This window comes from Larus michahellis, chromosome 7, assembly GCF_964199755.1.
Source record: "Larus michahellis chromosome 7, bLarMic1.1, whole genome shotgun sequence".
Taxonomy (NCBI): domain Eukaryota; kingdom Metazoa; phylum Chordata; class Aves; order Charadriiformes; family Laridae; genus Larus; species Larus michahellis.
The window spans coordinates 27,661,325-27,673,596 of record NC_133902.1 but is presented as its reverse complement, the minus strand read 5'-3'; the positions used below and the strand labels follow the sequence as shown (position 1 = coordinate 27,673,596).

General features: G+C 45.9%; 1 protein-coding gene across 2 annotated transcripts in view; it reads left to right on the top strand.

Moving 5' to 3' along the window:
- SATB2 (SATB homeobox 2) overlaps window positions 1-12,272 on the top strand; it is a 138,102-nt gene that overhangs the window by 100,858 nt on the left and 24,972 nt on the right. For both annotated transcript variants that reach the window (XM_074595313.1, XM_074595312.1), the window contains exons 9-10: window positions 440-595; window positions 11,757-11,954. In XM_074595313.1, the coding sequence (XP_074451414.1) occupies window positions 440-595; window positions 11,757-11,954 (354 nt within the window). The remainder of the gene's footprint in view (window positions 1-439; window positions 596-11,756; window positions 11,955-12,272) is intronic.

Sequence of the window (12,272 nt, the reverse complement as noted above, 5' to 3'; positions counted from 1 at the left end):
AATTTATTATTTAGAGACCTCTACCCATTTACTCATTTTTTCTGGGAGAATTGGCTCTTCCTCCAAGGTGTAGGCCACTTTTAGAGAGGGGGGAGAAGGTAGAGGCTGGTGCCTCTGCGGCAGTAGCTGGCTGGCAAAGGCAACTTCAGCAACTGCCTGCAGCCCAGTGCCCCGGCTACCTATCCTGTTGTTGAGCTGCTCAATAAACATGCTGGGAGAGGGAGAGGGGGAGAGTTGACAGGGCCTTGCGTGTCCTATAGGAATGCACTGCAATTATTTCCAATCACAATTAACCTGATTAGAATAATGGACAGGAAGTGTCCCTCTGTAGCTAATGCAGTTTGGCATCAGCTGACTGAAATCCTTTGATAATTTCTGCACAGATGGCTGGGCTGAAAGCAGCACTTTTTTAATTATTATTTTCATGGTCTCTTGGTAGGCCAAAACCTCGACACCAACAACAGACCTCCCCATTAAGGCGGACGGCGCCAACGTCAACATCACAGCTGCCATTTATGACGAGATCCAACAGGAGATGAAAAGGGCCAAGGTATCTCAAGCTCTGTTTGCCAAAGTGGCTGCCAATAAAAGTCAGGTGAGTGGTGGAGGGGGTTTCGTTATTGCGGGGCTTTTGGGGGTTTTGCTTTTAAAGCAAACTCTGGGGTTGGAGCTAGACCCATCTCCTCCTCCCACCAATAAAAATACATCTGTTCCTACAATAATAATAATAATCTTCATCTCTGGGGAACCTGTCGTGTTTTTGGCTTTTGCCTGCTTAAGTGGTTTCCTTTTCCCTTTTAAAATAGGCTGAGGAAAGGATGAGCTCACAGCCAAGCTTTTTCTGCCCTTTTGTACAAACACGCGTGTCTTCTCCCACTGGTGGTATATAACTTTCACCTCTGCTAGTGGGACAAGGGCCTTTTAAAATGGTGGTATCCTTCTCATTTCGCAGGTAAAGCAATTGTTTTCTTAAGTGATTAACTGAGGGAAGGCAATGGGAAACCACATATTAGGCAGGTGTTTCCTTTTTCTTGCATGTTGTATGTGCTGCAGACGGTATTGCCATGTGAATAATTCACATCGGATCCAATCATTTTTACAAAAAGGCATGAGAGGCCACGGCAGTGAGTTCTCCTGGATTAATTTCCACCTTGGGTTTAAAAAATACATGCAGGCAAACCTAGGTCAGGGTGAAATTCTTGAAGAGGATCCATTAATTTAAAAATTTCATCCACCTCTTTAAAAAAATATAATGCACCAGAAGGGATTTTGTTGAAAGGAAGACAGTCAGAATTTTTTTGTAGGAAGGGCAGCAAGTAGATTGGAGACTGTTGGAAGGGATTGTTTACTCGGTGAAAAGGGCCGCTTATGATCCTGGATGAAATTACTTGGCGGTGCTAGGAGAGTGCATCAGGATGCACGCAAAAAGGTACAAACGTGTCTGTGACAATGAGAGAGTGGAACAGAAGTACCTAGATGCATGCACTCTGCAAAATATATACTTTCTTTTGCTCTCTGCAGGGAAACAACATAGTAGTCGTAAAAGTAGATGTAAAAAAAGAGGTTGAGAGGTGTATAAACAAAGCATCAAAGGCTATCAAAGCACTTGGGAGAGCCTTGTCCTTGTTACAGGTATTTGTGCCCTGACACATGAAGGTCTGATTCATTTTCCCTTCCTCATTTAATCATTAATTTTCTTTGCCTTTTGCTTTCTCTTGTCAGGGTACAGGGGTTACAGTCTGCAACCCCTCTACCCCCAAACAAAATCCCAGGCACAGTATGAAATACATAAAAGGAAAATACCATGGAACCCTTTTAAACTGTTAAATGCATAAAAATCTCATGTACCACATGGCAAAATATAATGAGAACTGGAGCTGTTAAACGAATAAAGCTGTTAAAAGCATAATGCCACTTGGCACAACTACTGTGCATTTAACGGTTTTCCACTGTGTAATAAATGACATATGTGGTAAACGTGCAGTAAATATAAAAACTGCACAATTGATTTTGCAAACGTGCCCCTTATTCTTTGCTCCATGCAGATATCAAAGTTCCACCCAGAATCCGGACTGGACAGCTTTTAATAAGGAGCGTTTAACACAGACTGAATGCCAGCCTCTCTGAGGTTTGGCTTAAAATTGCCGGCAAGCTTCCTGTCATTATACCCAGAGGCTTCTTGAAATAGAGAGGGACTGAACCACCCAACAATAATTTGGGTGGCTCACCAGCTTCGGTCTGTGCCAGCTTGAGTGCGCTTCTCTGGCAGCATTGCACACCAGCACCAAAACAAAAATAAGCTCCATAGTCTTTCACGTGGAAAAAGAACAGGGCAGATTTTGAAAGCCAGATGCAGAAGGTTAAAGAACAGGATCCACAAATGTTCTTGTTTAATGCAAAGTTGCTGCACATAAAGGTTTTGTTTCTTCAGCAGCAGCAAATAAAAAAGTGTTTCTGAGGCTGATGTTTCTTTTGTTTCACAGCCCTGCCAAAGCAATGCTGGCTCCCTGGGATGACCCAGCATTCGCCATGCTGAGATGTCATAGCGCTCTGCTGGAGCATGAAAGTGGTTTATGGGGGCACTGGAAGGCAGGGACAGAGGAGCTGTAGCCAAGAACCATAGCAGTATGGGCCTCCCCCTGCCCCAAAGCCCACCTGCGTGCCTGCCCCCCGTCCTGGCTTGGTGTGCCTGTGGTGTCCCACTGCTGGCTGCAGTGCCCTGTGGCCAGGAGGAATGCCAAAAGCAAAGTCACAGCTGCTTGTGTAGGGGAGAGACACCGGCATGGTGGGATGGTTGGCATTTTGCCTTACGTCTCGTTTGTCTGAAAACTAGTGGCAGGGCTTTCCCAGTTCTTTGTGCAGGCCAGTTGTGCCAGTGATGGGCATTTTGGTGAAGATGCTGCTGATTTCAGCAGCTGACTTACGTGGTGGGAAGCGCTCATTGAAAACTGCCCATGTTTGCAGAAGAGAGAGTTTGAAAGAGGGGAAAAAAAGAGCTAGTCTGAGGGTTTGCTTAGACTCTCCGCCAAGGTTCGTTCACTTGCTGTTCTCCACAGGCCTGTCTTGCATTGCATTGGCTTCCTCTATTATTCCCTCACCCCAGACTACTGAGAGGCTTCCAGTTTGCTAACAAGGCATGTGTTATGTTGGGCGCTGCTTTTCTGTCAACAGCAATCCACGGTGCTGTGAGATCTTCACAGTTTTAGCAGCCAGTGAATCTCCGACAGGGCTGTTTTGACATTTTATACGCAGGGCTGTATGTCATGTACCCAAGAGAGCATCCAGAGCCAATGGAGGCCTCATTTCGTCTTCTGTCTTCATGCAGGAAGAGTGGTACCCACTGAGAGCAGTTATTGCAAGTGGCATCATCTACTGGTGGAGTTAATTGACCTCTAATTTAACAAGTAGCCATCTTTATTCTTAAGTCATGGCAGAGTCTCAGTTCAGCAGCTACAGGGAAGGGCAGCTGCTAGAAACTGAGGTTACAAATCACAGAGCTCGCGAGTCAACATAAATGCAAGGAACAGGGCCTCAAGGAGCTACCAAGGTAGTATGGTGAGACTTCTTTAAGGGAATCCACCTTCATAAAGATCTCCAGCCATTCATCTTAGACATTGACTTATTCATCACGTATTTACCTTAGTATGCATTTTATTCCTTGCAACATCTATCTAGATATTTTTAGTCTTGTTTGTGAAGTGCTGTGCATCCCTTTGTATTTTTGAAGGCAGCAGGAGCTGAGGGGCTCAGTGCCCACCAAATGCAGCCTCCAAAGCTGTCATCCTATTTCAGCTGCCAGCTGTTAGTGATGTACCCGCTGGACAGCATGCTTCTCTGGGGATGCCGCCTGCTAGTGCCCTTTGTCCTTTAAATAGCTAAACCTGGGACCTGTATTACCACGTTGGGAGCAGTTCTGAGTGAGGCCAGAACACCAGGATTTGATTTCCAATCTGCGCTTTGGGCTCTCCTGGTTATATTTAATTCACGAGGAGATGGGTTTCCAGTGTGCCATTTCAGAGAGGTTCAGGTGGCCTGTGTGTCTCCAGAGCTGGGCAGTGGGACAGACGGAGACTTTGACTTTGAGTTGCTGCAGGTTTGGACTGTCAGTCGTGAAAACTGGCTTCTACATCCAGTTCTGCAACTGCTCTATAGTACGACTTCAGGAAAACAATTTGCCCCGCGACCATGTGCCAGCACTTCTGTAATACTGCGCAGCAGCATCACCCCTCTGACTTCTGCTAGTGAGAGCCCTACCAGAGGCTGTGCTGTCCTCAGCGGATGCTTTTTTCTTAGTCTGTGCAGAATGAGTTTAGGAATATAGTTCTGTTCATAGTAAACAGTTATCGTCAAAATAAATAGTGGGCATAGCTGGCTGGAGTGCTTGTTGACAGTCTGAGGGAGGGCAGAGCTTGTATCAGCATGGAGACTGAACTTCCCACAGTTCTCCCAGGACTAGAGACTCTCCTTAATCAGGCTGGGGCAGCACGGGGAAGCAGGGCATGTGCTGCTGGGGTTCTGCCCCGGGCAGTGCAAATGGAAGGTTTTGACTTTGCCAGTCCAGTGAAAAGAAAAAGTAAGCCCTTGAAACTGAAATTCTTCCTCAAGGGACTGGAATTTTTTCCAGTTGCACCACGGTAAAGCAAGAGAGACCCCACGGAGCAATATTCGGAGCCCCCATGGCAGGGGGCTGGACTTAGATGATCTTTAAGGTCCCTTCTAACCTGAACCATTCTATGATTCTATGATCTGAAAAAAGCGTTAAGCTGGCACAGCTCAGTCTCTTAGTCATACCTTTGCTCTGTTTAAAAATGAACGAACAAAAAATAAACTTGACCAGGGGTTGGAGGCTGGGGGCAGAAAAGCTCTTCAGTTGAGGTCCTTCAGGTTAAGAGGAACACAGGCCTATGGATGGAAATCACTCCAACAGTTCCTCCCTTCTCCGCTGACTTTTCTTTTTTTTTGTTGAGCTCCCTGCCTCATTGCCAAGATTGTCTGGAAGCCTGTTCTCTGTGTTAGCCCCACAGTAGGAGTCCATCCTAGAAGGGACTCAGCAGCACGGCCACCTGCCCATACCCTCACCTCCTGTCCATGTCCAAGAAGAAAGTACAGGTACTGCGAGAGGGATGAGCAACGTCACTTCTGAGGCAGGGTTAGCTCTAGAGACCCTTTATTTTGTCCTTCCCTCTCTCTCCTTCCTAACATATTCCCTTGTATTCATTTGATATGATGGGATGCCTTCTCACCCCTTTTAGCTTATAATAGGTATTTTCTGTGCCCTTAAACTAATTAGCTTCCAGTGAAGATGAACAACAGCTAGGAAAAACAGCTGGTGGTGAAGATGTGTAGCATATATAGTGTATGCATATAGGACACTTCTTACTGCTGTAGCATCTCAGTGCATTTATGATGCTGTGAATCTCTACAGCTGGGGCATATCTGTTATGCTGATATTTTGATGTTCTTGTTACATATGGAGAAAAAACAGAAAGACATTTCTCTCCTTGACTGAACTTAAATTTTCTTTGAAATACCTTTGTCTTTTTCACAGTCTTTTTCACAGACTTCTATATGCAGTCACAGTGTGACCCCCATCCAGGACAGCATCTGCAGCAGTGCCTTTAGCCTCTCAGCAGCCAAGTGAAGCAGGGACGGTTGTGGAGCTGGGGCTTTGCTCAGGAAGTCCTTGGCAGACCTGGGAGCTGATGGCGGGCTGCTTGCCCTAACCACAAGCCCACATTTCCTCTATAGCGTGGGGAGAGGCTATTTTGAACTTGGCACGCTGTAAATATCCTCAGTGCACAGCATCCTTCCCTCTGAGGCCAAGAGCTGTAAGCAGACTTGGTGTTCCCATGGATCTAAGATACGTCAGGGCTCATGTACCTCATTCATTTTTTTGGTGTTGTTTTGTGTTTTATAAAGCTAGTGAGAAACTGGCCCTCATGAAAGTGCTCTGCATTTTGCCTTGAATTTTTTGGGGAGGGAAAGTACTGAGCATTTCAGAAAATCCAGGCTATCGAGTGATTAACCTTGAACTGTATCAAAATCCTCCAAGTAAAGCGTCTCAGGTTCAGTCCCCCTCCCCCGGCCCTCATCAAGAATTCATTGAAGCCATGACAGAACTCTCCATTACAGTTAGTCTTTTATCCATTTCAGCTTTCTTGATTAGGTTATCTTGAATCATTAGGGGGTTTATTTATTTTAATAGACACTTATTGGATTCATGGAAAGAGAGTTTGGCGACTAAGGAACAAGAGCTGAATATTATCTGGCTCATTTCGCACTGCAGAGAGTCCCAAACTAAGCAGAGGGAAGAGAGGCTGAGGAAGTTTGTCCAGAGGACTCCTGTGATCCCATGTAGAAAGCGAGCTTTCTCTGGGGAACGCAGCATTTCTTTCCCAATCTTTCAAGACTTGCATCGATCATTGCTGCTTTTTTTTCTCTTTTGTCACATATGTTGACATTTTCTGCACTGATGATGTGGGTGAGGAAATGGCCTTTTCCATTTATTTTTGAGATTTATTCCTGAATCACTCTTACTAAAAACTCTTCATTTGCCTACTCATGCTTTCACTGGAGACCCTAGAAAATATCAGCACAGAAAACTAGCTGTATTGTTGTTATTATTATTATTAATGTCAATATAAGTGGAGGGAAGCACAAGGTCAGTTCAGCCACAGTTTTGTCCCGTCTCCAAGTGCCTTGTGGTCCAGCCCAAGCAGAAAGGCTGCCTGTGACTAAGCCACCGTGAAGACCCAACTGCCGCCTCCTGCAGTGGCTTTCAGTAGAGATGCTGCTCGAAGTGTAAGCACCGGCCTTGCAGCACCGCCAAGCCTGAGCTCTTCCCATATGCTTTCTTGTCCTTAAGCAGAAATTTGGTCCTTGAGTCAGCAGATCTGCAGGGGGCAGTTCTGGGTGTCAGGATATTTGTGCCATACCTTCATTGAGCACTGGAAAACCTGACCTTACTGTAGTCTGGTACCTCTGGCCGCCAAAGCAGCCTCCCCTGCTCCAGGGTAAGTCTGGCAAAAGTGAAAGGGTCGAGCTGCTAAAAAGGGCTGAGGGATAAGTGACAGAGAATTTGGCTGGCGCTGGCCGCACCAGCAAACTGTCCCTCGAGGGGGTTCGAGCGCGCCAAGGCTGATGCTTTGGTGTAGTAAGCACGCTGTTTCTTTAACAGCATAAAAGCACAATGGGAATGGCTGGCTTCCTGCAGATTTTTGTTGTTGTTTGCTTAGCTATGTGGAAATGTATTTGATTAGGAGACAGAGAGAGAGGTTAAAAATAGGACATTAATATGATATTATTTGTTTTATCAAATAAAATGCTTAGAAAATGTTTATCTTGTCTCATGAGAACAACAAAAATAGAGGCCAGCACTTCTGTGCAGCTCTCTTCAGTGAGCTAAATTGGGCTGTATTGTCGATGCCTCTAGAAGTTTTGGGGTGAAACGAAGGAAGTTCTGAGCAGAATTCCTTGTAACCACAGGCACTGGGTGTGCCTGACTGTAGAGCCAAAAGCATCCTTTAATTGTGCTGGTTTTCCTCCTCTTATTTTTAATGGAAGACATTCCCATTTGAGAACCTTAGAAGCTGACATGAGGGGCCGGGTTCTGCCACCCATATTGACACTGGTGTGTACCAAACTCTCCTGGTAACTCTGTGTGAGCCAGGGGGGCGGTTTGTGCAGTGGAGCCAGACTTGCCATGTGCAGGGGAGGCAGGATCAGAAACACAGCGTATCACGGATCTGGGGAAGGATGTGTTATTTGTTAGATTTTCAGAATACGTTCACAGAAGTTGGATTTACTTGCAATGCAGTGAGCTCAGATGTTGTGGATGAGTGGGGGGAAAAGGTGGTGAGAGACCGTCTCCTCCTTCTTCTTCATGCAAATAAATGTAGCTATAGATGAAAATTCACTGTGAATGGCTGTAGCTCCAAGAATTTCTGTATGTTAGCATTTCATAAATGAAATAATTCTCCTGGAAAGCTCTGTGTAACATACACAGACCCAAAGAAATAAATAAAAGAAAATAAAAAAAATTGCAACCAAAAAACCCCAAGTTGAGATTTTTAACAGAAAAGGGAGATTTGCGTATTAATAATTCATGAGTTCTCATTGAACACGCACGAAGAAACGGTGCTATTCAATAGAGAATACTGTCATCTGTCACTGTTTTATTTGACATTTACACTTTTTTTTTTTTTTTTTTTTTTTTGCCTGGTACTGCAAAACTTTCTTGGATGGCGTGCTAAGATTATTTAAATAAATAATTAAAAAAATCCGATGCAGACTTTTCATCTGTGCATGGGGAAGGCGGTTACTTGCGATCATGAAGAATGTGCGAGTAAGCTGCAGCGCTGTATTTTCTCACGTATTAGCCAAAGCTATCGCCTAATAAGCAGCCCCGTAGATGGCTAGATAAGGGTCTTCAGTGGACAAACGAGAGAATGAATGCTTGATTGAATAAAGGGAAGGATAGGAAAAGAGCAATGAAAGGACAGATTTGGTGCAGATAAGTGTAGACATGCACGCAGTGGGTACGTGTGTGTATGTGTGGGGGTGAGCGAATGATGGCTGTTGTGAAGAAAGCTGCCACAAATACATTGCCATTGCGATGCAAAAATAAATATTTATAAATGGCGTTGGGGGAGATCCAGTCCCGCACAATGTGAGAGAAGACAGGGCATTTAGCACAATGAGAATTCAGAGTTAGGCGCACCTTGCAATTTCTTGCTAATATTAGGCTCATGAAAATCTTTCTGCTCTGTAGGTTAGTTATTATTTATAAAAATCACAGAACCAGCTGATACATTCATAAGCTAATTATTGTAGCAGCTGGGTACACATGGTGCAATATGTCTGAGGCTGTGAAGTATCACAGATTTCTTGGGGCCTGCTGTGGTGGGGGTGTGCTGTTGAAGGCTGGATCCCTTAATCTGATCAGCCAAGCAAATACTTTGTGGGGAAACTGGATTAATATCTCTCTAAATACCACGGATGTGCTTCACCTTCAGAACCAGGCTCCTTTAAACGTGCCATTAGCTTGTGTCCTTTGGGGAATGGAGAAGTTCTCAGGTGTCCTCAGGATGGCAGGGTCTTTGCCTGGTGCCTCCCTTTGCCAGAAATTAATTTGGTTTGCTCATGTCTGCACACATGGTCACACTGCAGTCTAATCTTTTCCCTAATAGCTCCAAGGTCAGGACCTCGCATGTTGCCAGGCAAATTGAGCGCTATCCTTCTTAAAGACTAATGGCAGCGAGTGCCTAGTCCATAATGAGGCCTGTAGTGTTGCTCTAAGTGATTGTAATGAGTGCTGATTATAACGGGACAGATAAATCAAAATGCAGCAGTCGCCATTGGGCTAGCAGGTCCAACTTTGGGAAGGGGAGGTGGCCAGGCTGAGTCGTCCCTGCAGCCCTCGGGAGAGCCCCAGGAGCCATCCTCCCCCCTGGGCCTGCCCCCCACCGGGCTCTGGCTCCACCAGGTGTGGGGTTTTGTGTGTATTTTCTGTTAAACGATTGGTCTTCATGCTGCAGCATCTCTCGGGAGATGTTAAACATACCTGCTTGAAACATCTGAAAGAGTTCCGTTGGAGCCTCATTCACATCACTTGAAACAGGGAGAAACGGGAGCTTATTTTTTCCATAGTTGGTTTATTTTCCGTTTCAAAAATTATTTCCTTTGTATGGAGGAATGCCTGAGAAAACACTGTGGAGCTGGGAGGTTTTCTTCCGGTCTTCTCTGTAAAAGAGAGAAAGTTTTGGGGGATTTCTGAGCAGAGGAAAGGGAAAGAGGAGAACTGAGGGCAAGGGATGTGGCCGCACCACATTAAAATGCAGACATCACCTGGCTGAGAGATTACCCAAATACCAGTCAAAATACTTTTAAAATATAATACAGATTTTTTTTGCCCCTAAGTAAATGAGTAGATATCTTGTTTTCATCCTTGCCCCCCGCCCCCGCCGGCCCTCCTAGTTTATTGCAAGAAAAGATCAGGTCTGCACAAATGTGGCCTCTCACTTGTAAAAACAAGGCAGTGTTGTGTTACAGATTAGTTTATAAATCCCTGGTGGCTTCACAGTTCAGTGCCTACAGCTGCTGCAGATGGGCCTGGGTTTTTGTCTCTTCGCTGTGCTGCAGCCGGCAGTTGAAGGAGAAAATGGAATGATCAGGTTATTAACATGTAGGCCGTGAGGAAGAGGCTGCACAATGAGAACAGCTGGTGTTGCTGTCTTGGCTGATGCAGCGGAGATAATCAAATCTTGCCTTTTTTGGGGGGGTGAAGGCAGAAGACACAGCGGAGAGTAAGACAAACAACGGCTTATGATATTATATACGGGGTTTAGAGCGCACGGTAGAAGTTGTCAATGGCTTACAAGTTGTTACACAAAAAAGCAATACCAAAAAGCCCCCACGTGGACCAGTAATGAACCTGGCTGTTCAGCTTGCTCTAGTCACTGCTCAGAAAAATACAGTTTTGGCTACTTCTTGTACCCAACATTTTTAACATTGATCAAGCTATCTTCTAGGTATTGTAAGGTGCCTGTCAAAATGGTGTCAAAATGCTGAGTTGTAGCTCGAAAATGATGGGTTATAAAGCTACTAGGTAAAATATTTTGACAGGAGTCAGTAAGGCGCGTTGACAGCATCCTCGGCATTATCTTCTCGTGTTCTGTCATTTGCATTGCGTCTCCCGCGCACAGGCACAGGAGGGGAGCCGCTGTCCCCAGCCCCAAGCGGGGCTGGCTGCTGGCAGGCAGGACGGGGCTGCCTGTGTCCCCCCCCAGGTAGCCAGAGTCCCTGGTTAACCTGCTGGGGACGCCAGGTCACACACACACACACAACGCACGTGGGGCTGTCCTCACCTGAACAGCTCTTGCCGTTGTGCTCTCGGGTGGGCTTTGTGTTTGAGAGTGGTGTCCTCTTCCTGAAGCCCCCGTGCTTTGCCCTCCGGGGGTCTGAGCACTCAGCTCCTGTGGAGAGATCCTACAGGATTTCCGACAGTGGTAACTTTTTGAAGGCACTTTGAACTAACCTTAAAACAACATAGCAGGAATAAAATCTACTATTATTATGATCTGTAGTTGGCATTTCGAATTACCTCCACCCAATATCTTGATCTCTCTAGTAACTTCTGCAGGACCCTGTTGGCTGCTTTCCTGCCACATACTAGAGGGTTCCCTTTTGGTGAGGTTGCGTCTTCTAAGTGGCCATTTGATTATTTAAAGCTGTCAAATTTTAGTGGGGTTCAGAGGTGGGGGAGGTCTTTACTTGATAGTATCTTCTTATGAACATTTTTGGTAGCGGTTGAATCTCTGGTCCTGCAGCTGCAGCTCTTAGCATGAGGGTTGTTAGCAAGCCTCAGGGGTTGTGTCTCCTTTACTCTTGCTTGGATGAAGAAATAAAGGGACTCTGAAACGGAAGCGGAGATGCACCTTTATTTCAACTTTGGTTTTCTATAGGAAAAACATTTATATCTGAGCATTTTAAACATGGTATGATTATGACAGGGGACAAGATGCTGTGATTCCTGGTTCCTTTTAAGCACTGCTGGTTGCATCTGTTTCTCCAGCTTGCAGGAAATATAATACATCAAGGATTTGTTGAGACCAAAGGGCAGCTGAGGAGAGGGGGTGTTCTGTGTGAGATGAGACCAGTGAAACTTGCAGCACAGAGATTTAAGTCTAGCTGACCTTCCACTCACATCTGGTTCCTCGGTGCTCAGTGAATTAACTGTGCTCACCCCACCATTGCAGGGCTGGCTGTGTGAGCTGCTTCGCTGGAAAGAGAACCCAAGTCCGGAAAACCGCACCCTTTGGGAGAACCTCTGCACCATTCGCCGCTTCCTGAACCTTCCCCAGCATGAGAGAGATGTGATCTACGAGGAAGAGTCCAGACATCACCACAGTGAGCGTATGCAGCATGTTGTCCAGCTCACCCCTGAGCCCGTGCAGGTCAGAGCACTAACTTTCTTTTCAGGGTGTCTGCCGGGGCGGGGGAACAAATGTCAGAGGCAGAGAAGAAACTCGTTCCAGCCTCCTTCTGCTTTGCAGGTTGAGATACACCGGTTTTCATCTGTCTGTAGGGCCACACACAAGCCACAGCTCTCAAGTTCAGAGCTCACTGTGTGTATGTTGCAGCACGTGTGTGTGTGTGCAGGTTTGTGTTGGTGGTTGAAGAGAAGGGATGTGACCATCCATGCCACCGGTAACAGCATGGTCAGTCGTGGTGATATTATAGAGCCCCCCTGGTGTCAGTAGTTGTGTTGTGGC